The sequence below is a fragment of the Myotis lucifugus genome, unplaced genomic scaffold (genome assembly GCF_000147115.1).
Source record: "Myotis lucifugus unplaced genomic scaffold, Myoluc2.0 scaffold_77, whole genome shotgun sequence".
NCBI lineage: Eukaryota > Metazoa > Chordata > Mammalia > Chiroptera > Vespertilionidae > Myotis > Myotis lucifugus.
The window spans coordinates 2,412,400-2,432,479 of NW_005871125.1; the positions used below are offsets into that span (position 1 = coordinate 2,412,400).

The 20,080-nt window shown below is 38.4% G+C and overlaps 1 protein-coding gene across 1 annotated transcript in view; it reads right to left on the reverse strand.

Moving 5' to 3' along the window:
• Nucleotides 1-20,080, reverse strand: part of DNAJC5B (DnaJ heat shock protein family (Hsp40) member C5 beta) — a 30,630-nt gene continuing 10,550 nt past the window's right edge. The window contains exons 2-4 of the mRNA XM_023755468.1: nucleotides 9,479-9,692; nucleotides 5,826-5,997; nucleotides 1-95 (exon numbers count right to left, since the gene is read on the reverse strand). Coding sequence (XP_023611236.1) covers nucleotides 1-95; nucleotides 5,826-5,997; nucleotides 9,479-9,692 — 481 coding nt within the window. The remainder of the gene's footprint in view (nucleotides 96-5,825; nucleotides 5,998-9,478; nucleotides 9,693-20,080) is intronic.

Genomic DNA, 20,080 nt, shown 5'->3' on the forward strand with positions numbered 1-20,080 from the left:
TTAAGAGTCTGTGCAATAACTTCGAGGTCCTTCTCTGATTAGCTGTGTTTTCTCATTTGCATTTGTAGGCTGAAGAACAACTGGAAAGTCCAAATCTAAAAGTAAACAAAGCAAAACAATAAATATCCTCTTATCATGCTAAGCAAGTGGTGGATATTTTTGTTGAAATGATGATTGGCAAATCAATTCAACTCGTAAGATATTGAGGATGGTTATCATTTAAAGGACTTCAGAAGGGAGGAGACACTGTCCTTACTCTTCTATGAGTTCTATCAATCATAGAAATATAAAACCAAAGCACTGAACCCAGCTTTCAGTTTGAGGCAATTGCTGAACTTGGTTTAGTTTTTACCATCTTATGGGAATGAGGATAGACCCACTACATATCATATAGACTATAATATATATATATATATATATATATATATATATATATATATATATATTATGAAAAATGCCCCCTAGAGTTGTGCAGTGCACAATAGCATATAAGGCTCTCGTCGGGAGAGAGGCCAAAACCCAGAGTTTGCTTAGATAAAGAGTCTAATAGGAAGCTCCCTACATAAAGCCAATACTCAAAATGGTTATGTGCTCTGTAAATCACCATACCTCTAAATCTGCAAGGAAATTTGTTAGTCTTGAGTTGTGTTGAGACATTTACTACATTTGCTGTTCAGCATTCACCACGCTTTATAAACCAAAAAAAGGGCACCAAGGAAGATATTAAATTCTTCCTCTTTTTCACTGATCCTCACTTCCCTTCCTACTCCCTCTATATCCAAAAAAAAAAAGTCTCCACCTAAACCTCACACCTTATACAAAAGTGAACTCAAAATGGGAATAGATCTAAATGTTAAACATAAAACTTTTAGAAAACAATGAAGAAAATCTTCATGATAGAGGCTTAGGCTAAGAGTTCTTAGACATGACATCAAAAGCATAATCCATTAAAAACATTAATAAATTTTTCATCAAAATTTTTTCTCTGCAAAGCAGCAGGAAAAAAACACACAAACCCAATATGTAGCTATAACATTTTTGTAAAACAAACAAAACCCCTTATAGTTACACAAAATTTTTTTTAAGTTGTGATCCTTGAGGAGCTGGTGCCAGGAGGTTTATATAAACTTGGCTTTCTTTGACTCTGTACCCCCCTGTGGTGGTTGAATTTTTATGAGTATGTCTTACTTTTCATACAAGGTCCCAAACCTCCCCATGATTGGTAGCTTTCAAATGAGGTTGGGCCGCAGTCTGCTAGAAAAATTGTGGGGAGATGAGGGTTGACACCTTGGACTCCTTCCAACTCTAAAATCTTAGGATTTTATGATTAGATCCAATATAGGATAATAAAAAATCCTCTAAGTGAGAATATGTTTGCTATATTTTATTCTATTTCAGAATCACCAAAATAAAATAAGCAGAGCTCCAATGACCTACATGTGCCTTCTAATGGACTCAAATCTTGATGTATGCTGCTTATCATTTGTCACGAGTAACTTGATATCCAAGTGACTAGTAGCTACTTTCAAGTGCCTTTTCTTAAACAACTTTAAGTGGGTCTTCTTTTGCAGAGCGGAAGAGACCATAACCCATTAATAGGATCAGAGTCCAGAAAGTATAGTCTTCACATGGAATCTTCGTTTACATCCTCACAAGCCTTAAATTGCGCTAATTTTACCAGTAAACTACATTAAGTCTTTGAATTAGTGGAATAAAAGTCTGAAACTAACTAATGCACTTCACTTCAAATAAGGCATAAATTCTCATAATGAAATGTTAGACTGAGGAGCAGTGGTGGTGGATTTACTGCAGTTAATGAAAGTTAAGCTTCAGGGACCCTAGAAATATGTTCACATTTTTTGTAGATTTGCAAAAGTAAAATGTTTTAATCATAACAAAACACTGTCTCTTTCCACTTTACTTTTCCTCCATCATGCTTTTCTTCTTGATGAGTGGCAACAGAGGGGCTATGGACATTTTGGAGATTCGGTTAAGGGGAGATATAGTTGGGGATAGGTTTCCTTTGGGTTTAGTGAGATATGATTTTGTGGTTTGCAGCAACTCTGTGTATAATTATTGGTAGCCATACTGGCATAGGGATGGCTTTAGGGATAAGCTTGTAACTCAGTATGCCAATCCACTTGTTGAGGGGGCACGAAGATTCACACCAGAGGTGGTGTCACACAGTATGAATGTGTCGGTGGGCTCTGATCCTGGCAGTATTGGGTGATGGAAGGGAAACAAGGTTTGAAATGTGCAGTCAGAAAATGGTGTGTGGAAAGTTTTTTCCAAATTTTATGTTATATATGAAATCAACTAATTTTCGCAGATTTGACAACAATCCCTAAAAATTTAGACATTAGCAATAATGAGTTGCAAAACTGTAACTTTTCTCATCTACAATCATAAAAACAAATTGATCAAACATGCTAGAAGAAAGAATTATTTTTCTATTCTTGTTACAGAAAATGATATTATGAAAGTATTGTTCAATGAAGAGGCAAGCAAAGAATATGCACCCAGAAAGCATAGGGTAAAAGTATTATAGAGATGTGCCAGGCACTTAATTAAACTATTGCTGTTTTTCTAGATTTTGTGATATTTATGTTATCTGTCAGTTTTTTAAAATATATTTTATTGATTTTTTACAGAGAGGAAGGGAGAGAGATAGTTAGAAACATCGATGAGAGAGAAACATTGACCACCTGCCTCCTGCACACCTCCTACTGGGGATGTGCTCGCAACCAAGGTACATGCCCTTGACTGGAATTGAACCTGGAACCACCTGGAACCTTTCAGTTCGCAGGCCGACACTCTATCCACTGAGCCAAATCAGTCAGGCCTATCTGTCAGTTTTTAAGCTTTGCAGTTTGTTGTGATTTCTTCTTCTCATTCTAAATAAATATTTACTTTCTGAATTTAATTTTGCATTTGTAATTTTGTGTTCTTTTTCATAAAAAGGACTGTCCCCAAATTGTATAAGTTTAAAGCCCTACAAAACCTGGATTAATTCTGCATTGGAGCTTTTAAGTATTTAGGAATGGAATAAAGCTTTTTCCTCTTGGCTAAATCTTCTTTGGGAGGGTGGTCTATTTTATTCGTCAGTTTATTTTGTTCATTATATTCCACTTATAAGTGAGATCATGTGATACTTAGTAATACAGTAAAATGAGATCATAATTTACTTAGTCTTGACCTCTGCAATGGAATTGGTAGCTCTGGGGGGCATCAGAACTGAGAACAGTGAGAGACACATAGATTTATCACCAGTCACCCTGCAGGAAGGAAACCTGGGTGGAATTTGGCACCAAGGATGAATTTCTGTTCCAGAAAAGAAATCTGCAAAGAAGGTCCACTGAAATGACCTTTGGAACTTTGATCTAATTTAAAAGAGGAAAAACTTTGCCTTGGCTGGTGTGTTCAGTGGTTAGAGCACCAGCCCACGCACCACCAAAGATTCATAGGTTTAATTCCTGGTCAGGGGCATGTACTTGGGTTGCAGATTCCATCCCCAGCCCCAGTCAGAATTTTTAAAATTAAAAGAGGAAAAACTTTGAGGCTTTTCAAAGACGTGTGGACACTGGATTTGTGATATCTAAGTTCAATTCACCTAGTTTTGGGTTCCACAGTATAAAAGACAAGTTAAAGTTGCTCTTTACAGTGGGTGATGATGACAGTGCTCTCCTTCCTATCCTCTGTCAGTGAGTGAGTACTGGACAGGAGTGATGGATATTATGGGAGATCCTCTGAACAATGGGACCAGAGACCTCTGACATGATCTTTCAACATTTTACCTGCCTCAAGGAGCAGTTGGGATTAATACACTGGGCTCATCATTCTTAAACAAGTTATGCCAAGGCCATTCACTGGCCCTTTTCTGAAGAGGAGTTTGCATATATGTATCTCTTTTTAACCCGTGTATGAGTAATACTGCTTGCTTGTGCTTTTTGATATTTATGCCTCCATTAAAAGACTTGTTCTTTTATATCCCAAATAAGGCAAAGGAAACTTATGATCACATTTCACCTTGGGCCCATACTTTGACTCCAGGGACAGTAGTAAAAAATTGTAATAGCATCCCCCATTTGCTGGACTGGTCACCCAGCGGTCTCCATAAGAAGGGGTCACAGGTTACAGGGAAATCCCTTCCATCCTCTCTGACCCCCCCAATCCTAAAATGGTGTGAAACTAAGCATGATTCACATGATTGAAGACTCCTTCCTTGAAGCTGGAGTCAGGGTGGATAGTAACTGGATACTACTTAGCATCACATTTGATTGGGAATAAAAGATGCATGCAAGCCTTTAAGCAGTCCGCTGCTTGATGTCATGGAATTTGTTTCATTGTGATGCAAAGAAGCAGAGTATGGCCCTAACTGGTTTGGCTCAGTGGATAGAGCGTCGGCCTGTGGACTCAAGGGTCCCAGGTTCGATTCCAGTCAAGGGCATGTACCTTGGTTGCGGGCACGTACCCAGCGGGGAGTGCAGAAGGCAGCTGATCGATGTTTCTTTCTCATCGATGTTTCTAACTCTCTATCCCTAACCCTTCCTCTCTGTAAAAAATCAATAAAATATATTTTTTTAAAAAAAGAATCAGAGTATGGTGCAGTCCAAAGTGCACCATTCCCAATTTCAATAGTTATGACAACACTGGGCCACTGTCTGAATTACCAAGTAATTCTCTTATTTGGCTGTCCAGGGTTCTTTGTGATTTAGTGATAGTCCATAATTCAGAATAATGATGCATTCTACAGGAGAAAATGACAGTAGAATTATGGCTACAAGATAAAGGACAATGGCAGGTTTGACTCCAGCTTGTTTAAACAAAATCATTTTTCAGCGAATGTGAAATATTTCTGGTGTTGTAAATTCTGTGAGATTTTATCATTTGCTACATTTTTTCGTTATCATTTCTGGGCAAAGTGAACTTGAATAATCAAGTAATATTTCATGGATATATACATATATATATATGTGGATATATACATATATAGACATGTGGGGGTGGTTTAACAAAAGAAATAGCCCTGTTTACATAGGACAATATTCTTGTTGCTGGTTTAGGGCAAGCTCTAAAGTGTAGGTTTGGAAGGAAGCTACATTTCCAGGGAAAAAAGACTATGCTCCCCCAAATCTACCCAAAACTCATTATAAAATAATCAAAAAGAAGAAAAGTGACAGGTTGCTGACTTTTCTTGATGTCCATTCCCTTCTATTTGAATAAAGATCCTAAAGAAACAGGCTGAAATACTTCTTCTGGGAGAAATTTCTACCTTGGTTCTCCTACCCCTGGGCACTCCCAATCCTCCCTGAACCCAGAGCTCACACTCTTGTAATAAGACCATGAATTATACTAGCTTTGCATATTGTACTAGACCAGCATATTTCATGATTTCTTTCTAATGGTGTCAGGCTCTGTTTTTCTCTGTTGCTGCTAAAAGTAACTATTCTTTCATCCTCTGCAAAAGAAGTACCAAAGCTGACAGTCTATGGCAATGGTTCTCAACCTTCCTAATGCCGCGACCCTTTAATACAGTTCCTCATGTTGTGGTGACCCCCAATTTCATTGTTACAAATTGAACATAATTAAAGCATAGTGATTAATCACAAAAACAATATGTAATTATATATGTGTTTTCCGATGGTCTTAGGCGACCCCTGTGAAAGGGCTGTTCGACCCCCAGGTTGAGAACTGCTGGTCTATGGGGTTCTCCCAACTTGGTTGATGAATTTCTCTCACTTTTGTGATGACCATCACCATGGGACCTGGTGCTTGGCCAGGCCTATGAAGGGACACCCACTACCTCTGCTCTCATCTTACTCTACCTTTTTCCATGTCAGTCTTGATCTGCTCCTCAAGATCCTCTGGGGACACATAGAAGTCCTCTTCTGGCTCCGATGATTTGGGCCGGCAGCGTCCACAGCAGCAGTTGCAACAACAGCATAGACAGCAGCAAAAATAGCAGCCGGTCAAGAGGCCAATAATGACAAACAGGGTCTAGGAGAAACAGGAAAAGCAAAACAGGGGTGAGGGGTAGTGGGGTATGTGAGAACTCCAGAAATCAAGTGTGTACTCATGTACCTCCAGAGACTGAAGACCTTGCAGTTCACCCTGCACTCTCATCTTTATTGCATGCAATTTTTTTAGTTCCCTTGGAAACAAATTCCACATAGAGTTTTACCTAGTAAGTTAAAACCCAGAGGAAATGTCTTGTAGCCAAAGTAATGATGCATGACATTTTCTTTTTTATTCTTAAGTTATGGTGATCATTATTAAGAGTAAACCAAACCAAACAAACCCAACCAACCGACAAGCAAAAAATCTACAGGTCTCATGATCTAACCAAGGGGACAGAATCATTCTCACCAGAGGAGCTATTGATAGCTTCCCCTCCCCCACCCACATTCCTCTTAGTCTCTGCAGACTTTCTCTTCTCAGTATATCTTACCCTCTCCCCTGTCTCTATCCTGGCTGGCAGGGCTTTAGAACAGGTCCTGTTACCTCTGTTTTGGATGTTTCAGTAACATCGTAACTGGCTTCCCTACCTCCTCCTAATCCACCCTATGGGTTGCTGCTGGAGCTTCCTGAAATATATATATTCTCTTGAACCTATGCAGCTACTCTCTGCCTCTCAGATAAGGCTGGAGCTTCTTGTTATGGTCATCAGCCCTTTGCCAACCCTTCTCCTGCACCAGCCTGACCTGTTCCTGCCATAGCTTTGCTCTCCCTGTGGAATTGTCTGCCTAGATGTACCCACCTAGCCATGTAAAAATTACCCACTCTGTGTTTCAGAGTCATCTCAAAGATCCTCTCCCTGACATGTTTTCTGACCCCCCCCACTTTATACTCCATATAAACTTCCACCACAGTGGTGCTTAAGTGGTTTATACACCTTTGAATCAGAATGCACATTTTTATCTAATAAAAGGAACAAAGAGGATAAAGATCACTGTGTGTGTCTGCATTTCTTCAGTGACTTAAGGTGACTTAAGACTTAGGTTGAGGAACCTCACCTGCCCCATCCTGGCTTCCCAGCCCAGCACTCCATCTGACTCTGGCCCCAGTTGTGGGGTGGCTTGGAGTGAGGGAGCTTTAGTTACACCCTCACACCTACTATCTTTTTGCTCTGAATACTCTACATTTTTGTAGACTTAGGTAAATTACTCTAAAAATAAAACTGCAGCCAAAACCGGTTTGGCTTGGTGGATAGAGCGTCGGCCTGCAGACTCAGGGGTCACAGGTTCGATTCCGGTCAAGGGCATGTGCCTTGGTTGCGGGCACATCCCCAGTGTGAGGTGTGCGGGAGGCAGCTCGTCGATGTTTCTGGCTCTCTGTCCCTCTCCCTTCCTCTCTGTAAAAAATCAATAAAAATATATTTTAAAAAATAAATAAATAAAATAAAAATAAAACTGCAGCCCAGCTGGCGTGGCTCCTTAGTTGAACGTCTACCTATGAATCAGGAGGTCATGGTTCAATTCCCAGTCAGGGCTATGCTTGGGTTGCGGGTTTGGTCTCCAGTGTGGGCAAGCAGGAGGCAGCTGATCAATGATTCACTCTTATCATTGGTGTTTCTATCTCTTTTTCTCTCTCCCTTCCTCTCTGAAATCAATAAAAAATATATTTTGAAAAAACAAACCTGCAACACCCTATTCCTCGACAACTGCCTCTAAGACCCTCCTGTGCAGTACTCTGGAGTCATTGCCCCAACAAGCTCCTCCTTTCATCCTTTTAAAATTTTTTACTGTGCAATTGCCAGATTTTCCTCTTCTCTGGAAATTTTCTTTAATTCACATACTGTTTTGTTCTTTAGTTGTTTCAAACTAGATTGTTTGTCTTGTCTTATCCCTTCCAGTGCGTAGCACAGTACTAGGTGCAAGTAGGTGTCCAATGTTTTTAAAAAGCATATTTCAATAGTACAGATTTACTCATACAGTACATACTTAATACATGCTAACTGTGTGCCAGGCCACTCTCATGGGCACTGTGCAATTAGGCTTTGGCACAAGCAGAAGGGGAAGGTAGAATTTTTTGTAGCCCTATTTTTAAAAAGCCACATCAGGAATTACTTTATATACCGCTTATACTACTGGACATCTGCTTGTCTATGAATTTTGATCAATTTTGTCAACTTCCTGAGCAAAGAAACTTATTCTCATTTTTATGCAGGTGGGCTCCCAGATGCAATCAGGTGCTAGTGTGCAAATAATCTAGAACTACAGATGGGCCTTCCTATGGGAGAAGTGTCATGCCTGGAGGTTAGGTCCCCAGGCAAGCCCACAAAAAGCCCATATTGTTATATGAATGTTTAATCTATCATCAGAAATGACATTGTCAGTAAGTACACTCTCATTCCAAGTTCCAGATCTGCTTGGCAGTTGTCTCCCTCCCAAGTCTTCAACAATAGAGAAAGGGGGGTTTAGTGGGAATCCTAGTTATCCCCAAGAAAAGGAAGTATGGGACTGCAGGAGGCAAATGAGGCTTGAAGTTGCAGACTCTCTCCATGCTTATGTACAAAAACATTCTCTTCCTGCATATATAAAACTCTTCAATTTAGCAATATTTATTTTAGTGGGAGAAAGTAGCAATCAGAATACCAAAGAACATGCCTTTTTGGAAATCGGCAGCTTTATAAATTATTAATTACAACTCATGAATGTAAGTTCATATGATTTCACAAAATGTGTGAACTGCTCACATGTATGTGAATTGTCCAGTAATATGCTGGTGGGCTATATATATGTTCATATGCAAATACACTTTTATCAGAAGATATTAAAACTCATAAACAAATATAAAACCATCACCAAACATACATATAGTAGGTATTCCTAGGAAACTGCACAAAATTACTGTCAAAAATCAGTTCTGATTGCACTAAGTCCTTAAAAATGTTGCCTTTTCTTGACCAGATATCTTTTTTCTCTCCTTCCCTCTCTCTGTCTCTCCAACTCCCTCTCTTCCACTACTTAACTCCCCCCTTTCTCCCACATTTCCTTCACTACCTCAACACAGGCTCCGCGTGAGCCCATGACATCATTACCACATACTCCCCCAAGTACTGTGTTTGCTGATGTATTCTGTGCTATAAATAGTAAAGTACATGGCTAAATTTGTTAATAATAATTTATTGGACAGTCGTCACACTAATAAATTATTTTCCATTTTGAGCCATGAGTTAGTTCTTAATTAGTCACTATGGAGGAGGAGAAGGCAGTCAGAATTAACCTGAAGCTTCAAATGCAAATATAATTAATGTCTGGAAGTATCTTAAGTCGTGCTGTATATTACAATCATTTGATGAGCTAAAGCAAAAACAATCCTCAAATAACAATTTTCCATCAAAGCTATATCTCCTTTTATTTACACGAGTTTAATAATATATAAGGTTAGGCTTTCTTTGAAATCGAGTCTAAAAGTGTGAATAATATCATGATCTAACAGGAAATTGGTTCTGAAGGGAAAAAAAAATATGATTCACCTTTGCCCACCAACTTGACAGCATAAAGTAGGTATTAACATTTTCATCTCCAAATTGCTCGGCCACATACAGTCCCAGCGAGCCGTACTTGTCGTAGATGATTCTCTTGGACATGTCAGTCAGTATGGTGTGGGCATTGTTGATTTCCTTAAACTTTTCAGCAGCAGCTGGGTCATCTGGATTCTTGTCTGGATGGTGTTTCAGGGCCAACTTTCTTTTAAAAAAAGTAAGGGAAATGTCATTTGACAAGAATTACAATGGCATTTTAGAAGGGCACTATTCATTTGTACATCCTTTATAGATCTAATACTATGAAATGAGCCCTAGTTGGTGTGGTTCAGTGGAGAGAGCGTCGGTTGGCTTGTGGACTGAAGGGTCCCAGGTTCTATTCTGATGTGTCTCTCTCACATCAATGTTTCTCTCTATCTCTCCCTCTCCCTCCCACTCTCTCTAAAAATCAATGGAAAAAATATCCTTGGGTGAGGATTAAAAAAATAAATTAAAAAATAAATACTGTGAAATGATAATGTTGATTTAACTGAGCAGGTGCTAATTAAATGTCTCTTGTTTCTTTTTTTAAAAATATATTTTTTATTGATTTTTTACAGAGAGGAAGGGAGAGGGATAGAGAGTTAGAAACATCGATCAGCTGCCTCCTGCACACCCCCTACTGGGGATGTGCCCACAACCCAGGTACATGCCCTTGACCAGAATTGAACCTGGGACCCTTCAGTCCATAGGCCGATGCTCTATCCACTGAGCCAAACCAGCCAGGGCGATGTCTCTTGTTTCTAATGTGCAGGTACAATAGTATTGTTTCTCCTCTCATATCCTCAAAGGGATTCTCAAATGCATGGTTGTTGGGGCTGAGACATCTTGCTGTTGGCAAATATTTGAAGTTTATTATTACCTAGAAGCTGATCATGCAAATGCATGGAACTTAAGAGCAACAGGACCAGTTTACACCAAAAATTTCATTTACAACTAGAAGAATTTTCCAGAATTAACAAATCTACACACCACATATTCTAAAAGTTAAATTCACCTATTAAACATTTTTCTAATTTATATTTCCTTAAATAGATACATTATAACCCCTTCAACAAATCTTCCACAAATCCCTTTTGTTTTTCTGAATAAATACTGTGACTTCCCTTGTATTCAAATGTATATTTTACCTCTTTTCAAATAGGTCTTTCCACTTCAAATAATCCATAGAAATTTACTTGTGAGTAAAAGGCCCTGTCTCTGTGGACCATAAAGCGGTTTGTAAAGGGTGTGAGTATGGATTGTGCTGCCTCGTGTGTGTTTGGGGGGGGGGGGGGGGGAGGCTGACTGGAAATGTTTTTTTATCTTCAGTTATACTCAAGTACAAATAAAACTGTAAAATAGATGTAAGAAGTCAGGCTCTGGCTGGTAGCCCTCTCCAGAGAGATTTAAATATTGATTAAAGCCATGTATAGAATTGAGTCTATAGTAGTTTTTCCAATACAAAGTCAATTAATTTTATGACTCTCTACTGGAAAGTCCACATGACTTATTCTCCCTACTGTGCCTATCATAGGTATATGTAGGAATATACCATATGGTTTTGTTTATTTTATCACTTTTAGAGTAAATTGTTTTTTTTAATGCAATAATAAGGGCAGAAAAGTAAAGTATATCTTATAAAGCAAGCTATACAATAAGTAGGGGAGGGGTCACACCTATTTTATGAATGAAAGTATTGTTGGGTTAGGAAGTAAGGGAATAATAAAGTAGCTCAGTGTTAGAATGCTTAAAAAGCACCAAAATATTTAAAAGTACAAATCTTGGTATGTAATCCATTCTAGCTTTGACCTCAGGATAAACAAAAAGAATAAAACAATGATGGTTCATTGTAAATTTGATTAACCAAAACATTTTTCATCTTTTTGAGAGATGTTTGGGTTATCTAGAAATTCTTATAGATGGAACCATTGGAGACATTTTTATGTGCAGAATTTATTATGAGATCTTGTGCTAATAGCACAAAATTCCTATTTTGTCATTTTTAAAAACTTTTATATTTACTATATGCCAGCACTATTGTAAGGATGTTATAAATATTAGTTCATTATTATTCACTAAACTCTATGAGATAGGTATTATAATTTCATTTAACAAATGAAGAAATTTAGCCAACAAGAAGTTAAGTAACTTACCCAATGTCACACAGCTAACAATTAGAGCCAGGCTTTGAACACAGGCAATCTAACCCTGAGCACATGCTCTTAACCACCAATATGCTGCCTCCTATATATGTTTAAACTTAAGAAAGTAAGGCACACAGAATGTTATTAGGCCATTGTAAGGACTTTGGCTTTTGGTCTAATTAATGTGGGAAACCATTGGAGTGTTTTGAGAAGGAGAGTGGTATGATCTGATTTTAGTTTCAGAAGAACCATTAAGTCTTGGAGAGGACAAAGGTGAAAGCAGGGAGACTCTTTTAGAAGTTTATAGTGATTCAGACCAGTGTGGTAGTGTAGAGGATGTAATGAGAAATGGTTGGATTCTGGATATATTTTGAAGACTGGCTGGATTGGATGTGAAATGTGAAAGAAAAAGAGGACCTAGGGATGAATCAAAAATTTGGCCTGAGCAATGGGAAATTTGGAGTTACTGTTAAAGGGTTGGCAAGAAATTTTTTTGTAGTAGGAAATGGTTTGCTAGGATTTGGAATTCTCTTTTGCACACCTCTGAGATGCCTATTAGACTTCCAAGTGGAGATGGAGGTAGAGAGATCTATGAGCCTGGAGGTCACATGAGAATTATGGGACATGTATGTTTGGGAGTTCTCAGCGGGTAGATAGTGTTTAGAGTCATGGAACAGGAAAAGATTCCCAAGAGAGTAGATCGAACAGAAGTCCAAAGACTGAACTATAGGAAGGAGGAACCAGCAAAGGAGATGACAAAAAGAAAGACTAACTTGTAGAAGGAAAAAATCCAGAGAATATGGGATCTTGGGGTCCAGGTGAGCAAAGGATTTGAAGAAAGTCAGCTGTGTCAAATACTATTGACAGGTTAGGTATGATGAGGATTAAGAATTGATCACTGGGTTTAGTTATATAGAAATCTTTAGTGACTTTGACATGTACCCCCCACACACACACATAAACACATGCATCTATACACACACACACAGACAATCTATATCTATATCTATATCTATATCCATATATCCATATATCCATATATCCATATATCCATATATCTACATATCTACATATCTACATATCTACATATCTATATATCTATATATCTATATATATAAAAGCCTAAGTGACCAAATGGCCGAATGACTGGTTGACCGGTCATTATGACATGCACTGACCACCAGGAAACAGATGCTCAACACAGGAGCTGCCCCCTGGTGGTCAGTGAACTCCCACAGCCAACCCTGCGGTCCCTCCCCCCAGCAAGATGGCCCTGATCACTGGCCCTGATCACCAGTCAGACCGAGGGATTCCACCCATGCGCGAATTCATGTACCAGGCCTCTAGTTATGTATATGTCTTTATATAGGGAAAAATAAAGCATAAAAATAGGCTCCTGGGATCTTTGCATTAACTCTGGCTTTCTTAGAAAAGAAAGAAAAATGGAAGGTTATATCTATAAGCACAATTAACTGGGTTTATAGATGTACATTGGGATTATAGGCGACTCTGTGTTTTGTTGTTTGTTTTAATAGCTGAAAGTTTAGAGTTTGTTCCCTTAAATGGCTCATGACAAATTAGAAGGGGGGAAGGAAGAAAAAAAGTCCTCCAACTTCCATGATACAACATTCATCATCAAAAAACCTCATGTGGATTCTTTAAGCACATTAATTTTAATGGCTCAATATTCCTGGAATTCTCATTCTGTGCCCTGGAATACAATTGCAGCATTTTCCCTACAAGTTCCAGAGATCATATCCAGACCAGTCAAATGCAAGAGCTGTTAACTTCTGCTTAGAAACAAAGAAATTCCTGGAAAAATGGCTCTTTACATGCATTTCTTTGTTTCTGGTATTCAGTTGTAGATTGATACACACCGCCCAAGAGTTGGCCAGAGAAGCCTGGCTTCCTGTCATATTTTAAGCTGCTTGGATCATTGTCAGCTCACAAGGGCAGATGCTCTCAACCATTTATCACATTCCTCTAACAATGGAGTTGGCAAAGTCAGAGAGCTGGAACACCTCCATTTGTAACAAGTCCAATTCTTGGTTGCCAGCAGCATTTTGACTCCTCTTGGCAGATACTCTTGGCTCTGAGGAATCCTCTGGAAATATGGCTAGCAGAGACAGCTGCCAAAATTACACAATTGCTCAAGGAGATAGTTGATCAGTGACCCACCCTCTTAGGAATTGTCTATGGAACAAGAAATGTGTAGAATTTAAGGTTGAAAGGAAGTGCTTGGAGTACATTTAAATGTACTTTTACTCACTTGTTTTAAATGTATTTCTTATAATTTCTAATTTTATACTTAAAAGTGACATAATATTAAATCAGAGCTTGTAATTCTAAATCTCTCTCTCCCATTAGTCACCTGTTAAACTGGTATAGCTATAACTAATATTAGAAGTAGCAACAATGCCTTTAATTTCTACTTCAAGACCCAATGACAGCTATAAACTGAAATGCATAGTGAATTCAGTGAGTTACAGATAAGCCAAACATGAGTTTATAGTTGTGATTTCCTAAGGCCCCTAAGAGCTATCTACTTTGAGGCAGTGGAATAATTCTAAGAATTGTAATGTTCCTCCCAGTTCTCTTCCTTACACCACCTAACACTCAGGTGAGATCTACCTACTACTCTACCAGTTTCTGAGTCACCTAAGACTTGATTCTGACCATGTTGCTCTAGCTCTAGTCCAAATCTATCTCCATGGGATTGGAATGTCAGGTTTTTCCTCTTTGATTTTCTGCAGTTTTTATGTGATGTGCTTGGGTATAATTTTTTTTGTTTTATTCTGCTTGGCTTTTACTGGGCTTCTGGTATTTAGGGATTGATATCATTCACAAACCTGGGAAGTTCACATATATTATGCTTTCAAATGGCATTCTCCTTAATTCTCTTTCTACTCTCCTTTCAGACTCCAATTGCATTTATCGAAGGCCATGTTAATGGATCCTTTATATATTTTATCTTTCTTGCATTATTTCCTCTCCTTTTCTAATTCTTTCTGGCTATTTTTTCTGACCTATCTTCCAGTCAGCTCTCTAATCTGTTAAACCGTACCTTTGAGTCCTTGATTTTGGTCATTGTATCTTTTAGTTATAAAATTTATCTGTTTATTTTAAAAATCTGAAATATTTTCATAATTTTCAGTTCTCTCTGAAAATTCTCATTGTTGTAATTTATCTTTCCTGATCCTGATAGTTATTTTTAAATCTATATCTGATCATTTTAATACCTGAGGTTTCCACAGTTCTGTTTCTATTTTCTCATTTCTGCTATTCTTGTTCATATTGTCTTGGCTTGAGTACTTGATCATCTCTGTGTGCTAGATATGTATTTTAAAAACTTTTAAAGAAGTATTTGGAGAACTAAGATGTTATCTTATACCAGACAGCATTTTTATTCCCTATTTTCAGATGTCTGGAGGCACATACAAAAATTGGGATCATTTTAATCCAATATTAGGGATTGAGATTTTCTTGGTCAACCAGTGGCTCAAAGTTTGGTTACAACCCATGCAATACTGGTGTTTCCATGATCTGTGTATGTGTAATAAAGCTACAGTAAAATTTAGTAGCTTAGAACAACAAGCATTTTATTTATTTGCCTACAATGTTGTAATTGGATTGGACTTGGTGGGGACAGTTTCTTGCTGTATCTGGCTTTGGCCAGGACTACTCAATTGGAGACGAAGGATCTGCTTCCAAGATGGCCTCGGTGACCTGCTGGGAAGTGGTGCTGGCTGCAGCTAGAGTTCAGCTGGGGCGGTGGGCTGGGGACTTGCTTCTCCATGTTGCTTCTCCACATGGCTAGGAGAGATGCTTCACAACATGAAGGTCTCAGGGTAGTCATATTTTTCCAGTGGCTAGCTTAAGCCAGATTGCAAAAGTAGAAGCTGCTAGGCCTTTTAAAGTTTTAGTAAAATATCACTTCTGCCACATCTATTGGTTAAATCAGGTCAGAGAACCAGCCAGATTCAAAAGGACTCCACAAAGACATGAATACCAGGGAACATAGTTTGGGAGGCTCACTAAAGTCATTGTCAACCACAGATGGTTTACTACCTTGCTGCCCTTTCTCCTGAGGTGCCGCACTTGGGAATCTAAGTAGAATTGCAAGATTCCCATTCTTGTTGGGCTAGGGTCCAAAGCTTTTCCCCCTTTGTAGAGTCTTGTTCAGCCTCTCAGCTTCTTTTCTCCCATATTATGACCTAGTCAGCAGTAATTCTTTACTCTCAAATGATTTTAAGATGTATATTTAGAAATAGAACGTTCCTTTTAGTTTTTCTAGTTGTTCTCTGCAGAAGGGAGAACTGATACACATTACCTAGCCAGTGATAACCAGAAACTCCTAATTCAGAAACTTCTGCTTACTTTGTATGTTTATGTTTTCTTCATTCAAATATAAACTGTGCAAAAAGCTTTAAACCACTGTTATATAAATGAGCCAAAGCACCTCTATGTTGACTCCTATGTTGTTCACTTATTTCTTTTTTAAAAATTGATTTTAGAGAGGGAGAAAGAGAGAGAGATAGAGAGAAAAACATCAATTGAGAGAGATACATTGATTGGTTGTGGCCCATAGGGGCCCCACCTGGGGATCGAGCCCACAACCTAGATATGTGCACTGACCAGGAATTAAACCTGCAACCTTCAGTGCATGGGACAATGCTCTAACCAACTGAGCCACACTAGCCAGGGCCTTTGTTTACTTCTTTATTGCAGGCTAAGACCCATTAGCTCAAAAGTCTACTGGTGCCAAACTCAAATTTTTATACATTCAAGTATTTTAAAAGTAACCCAAACAAGAAGATTGTTAGCTTTTTAGAGCCTGCCTGCTTTATATATTGCAAGACCTCACCCTACAGCTGCTGACCATTGATAAGATACAGCCATGTGGTTATAAGACTCAAGCTGCCACGGCCCTTTGGAGCTCTCTGACTCCAAGACTTCTCACTAAGCTTCTGAGTGACATCACCTAGATCAGCGGTTCTCAACCTGTGGGTCGAGACCCCTTTGGGGGTCGAACGACCCTTTCACAGGGGTCGCCTAAGACCATCGGAAAACACATATATAATTACATATTGTTTTTGTGATTAATCACTATGCTTTAATTATGTTCAATTTGTAACAATGAAAATACATCCTGCATACCAGATATTTACATTACAATTCATAACAGTAGCAAAATTACAGTTATGAAGTAGCAACGAAAATAATTTTATGGTTGGCAAGGGTCACCACAACATGAGGAACTGTATTAAAGGGTCGCGGCATTAGGAAGGTTGAGAACCACTGGCCTAGACAGTGAGCCTCCTTCCCACCTTCTCCCTCTGTTGGGAGTGCCTTTGCCTGTTTCCCATTCTGAGGGTGGCCCCATGCTGTTAGTCTCTGAAAGGTCTCATTCTGTGAGGGGCTTCCCCTCTCCTGTGATCCTGTGGAAACACCGCCCAATAAAGCGTGTTGTGTGTTACTGGCTTTCTTGGTCACATCTTTTCCCTTGATCAGCCCTCAAGTCTTTCACACCCCCTACAAACATTTCATGTATTTGTACCCAGTACAGTTTCACTCCCTATAAAAAACTCTAACAATAACAACAACAAAAAATGCAATATGCTACTGCGAGCTGAAAGGAGAGTGTTAAAGGGACTCAAGGAAGCAGGATCCACTGGTCCAGGATTAGTGTAGAGTCAAGGGACAGAATAGAATTTAAATAGCAAATAATGATGCTAGTACTACCTCTGCTGCAAATTATTTCTGAACACCTGATACCATAATGTACAACTCAAGTAACTGAATCATACCAAAAGCAAAGGGCCCCCTGAAGGCACATTACACAGTCCTATGATTTCTTCAAATTTACAGATAGAATATCTGAGCATCTCACCCTGGAAATTGGGTGTTGTCTGGGATCCACAGTCACATTCGTGATTCAAGACAGAGTGCATGAGATAACAATAGGAACCATAAATGGTGATCTCTTTCAGAGAATTCGTCTTTTCCATCAAGTAGAAACACATTGAGAGTCAAGTGCTGACCTCTAGTGGCGGTCAAGACAGTGACTCCACTGTACTTCAATGATTCCCTGGCAAATAATCCCAGATTTTTACTTGACTTTATGAAGCATTGTGGTTGAGTATGTTTTTAATATGAGAGTTAAAAATACTTAAACTTTTGAAAAGTTAAAATGCCGCTTGCTATTATATTTCCCTGATGATTAGTGATATTGAGCACCTCATGTACCAGCTGTATGTCTTCTTTGGAAAACCATGTTTATTCAGATCCTTCACCCATTTTTTAATCAGATGGGTTTTTGGTTTTTTGCTATTGAATTGTATGTATTATATATATGATATTAAATTATTATCAGACATATAGCTTGAAAATATTTTCTCCTATTCAGTAGGTTGTCTTTTCATTTAGTTGATGGTTTTCTTTGCTTTGCAGAAACATTGTAGTTTGATATAATCCTACTTGTTTATATTTGCTTTAGTTGTCTTTCTTTTGGTGTCAAATACAAAAAAAATCATCACCAAGACTGATGTCAAGGAGCCTGCCACTTACGTTTCCGACTTATAATTTTATGGTTTCAACTCTTAATTCAAGTCTTTAATCCATTTTGAATAATTTTATGGTTTCAACTCTTAATTCAAGTCTTTAATCCATTTTGAAGTAATTTTTAAAAATTATTATTTAAAAAAAAAAAAAAAAAAAAAAAAAAAAAAAAAAAAAAAAGAAACTGTCCTTTCCCCATTGTACATTCCTGGCTCCTTTGTCATAAATTAATTGAACTATACAAGCAGATTCACTTCTGGGCTCTCTTCATTGATCTGTATGTCTGTTTTTCTGCTAATACCATACTGTTTTGATTACTGTAGCTTCATAATAAGGTATGAAGTCAAGGATCATGTTGCCTCCAGCTTTGTTCTTCTTTCTCAATATTGCTTTGGTTAGTTAGGGTCTTTTGTGGTTCCATACCTGTTTTAGGATTCTTTGTTCTATTTCTGTGAAAAGTGCTTTTGGAATTTGATAGAGATTGCATTGAATCTGTAGATTGCTTTGAGCAATATGGACATTTTAACAATATTAATTATTTCAGTCCATGAGCATGTAATATCTTTCTGTTTGTGTCTTCTTCAATTTCTTTCAACAATGTCTTATAGTTGATTAGTTTCCCCAGATTCTGAAAAGGTTTATTCTGACAGCTTTTTTCAGATATTTGTAGTTTTTGTGGAGGATCAGAAATATGGAGTTCCTTATGCCATAATTTTCACTGACATCACTACCTATCAATAGTTTTAATATCTATATCAATTTCCCTAAAATGTATTAAAATTTATAGAAACATATCCCTTTGAAAGTGTACTCTTATTATTTACTAGAGGCCCAGTGTGCAAAATTCATGCAAGAGTAGGCCTTCCTTCCCCTGGCTGCCGGCACAGGCTTCCCTCTGTCACCCAGGACTCGGGCTTCCCTCTGGCCGCTGGCAGGCACCCGGGACCCGGGCTCCCCTCGCAGCCCTGGCTTCATCTGGAAGGATGGAAGGATGTCCAGAAGGACATCTGGTCTAATTAGCATATTATGCTTTTATTATTATAGATGCTTTTGTTTTAAGATTACTGATAGACATAAAGCAGACTTAAGGAACATTTTGGTATGCAATAGGTGTAACAATTTTCATTGAGGTCAAACAGTATTGTATCTTCATATTCTTGCTTTCAAATTTATGTTCACATAATTTCCTTATGAGTGTATTAGATTATTTGATTTGACCCCCATTGCTAAAGCACCCAGGAAGCATTGCTTTTTCTCGCATTTATTCATTTATGCCTTCATACATGCATTTATTCACCAACTAGTTATTAAGCACCTAGTCCATCAGGCATATAGCTAAAGGTGTATGGTATATGGCAAGTAACATCTGCTGAGTGAAGCCATGATTTTTTTAAAAATCAAAAGATGACTTAAGAAGCAGTTCGGCTTAGTAGTTAGTATTGCCACAAGAGGTGCATTACATTACCTTAGGGCCTATAAGGACTCCCTTGTGGATCTAACTATTTTAACCATTAGATATATAATATGAACTTTGCTAGTAGATACCAGAATCCACTTCTATCCCAATGCAAGGAAAGATGTCACATTACCTGGCATGTGCAGTCATTCCCTAGGTGTGCTGAGAGTGAACCCACTGCCTCACACTGTCTGGAACTTAAAGCTTGGTGCTCATTCTGGATCCTTTCTCTGCTTCTGTATTTAAATCCCAGTCTGGGACTAAGAACCCTGAATTTCATCTCCAGGCTTCCTTCTCAGACATTGACCTTTGCATCATCCTCCAATATGGCCCATCACTCAGGTTCTGGCCTTTGAATCCTTTGGATTCATGGCAGTTGTTTTAAACTCAGAAATGTTATGGTTAAGAGCAGTG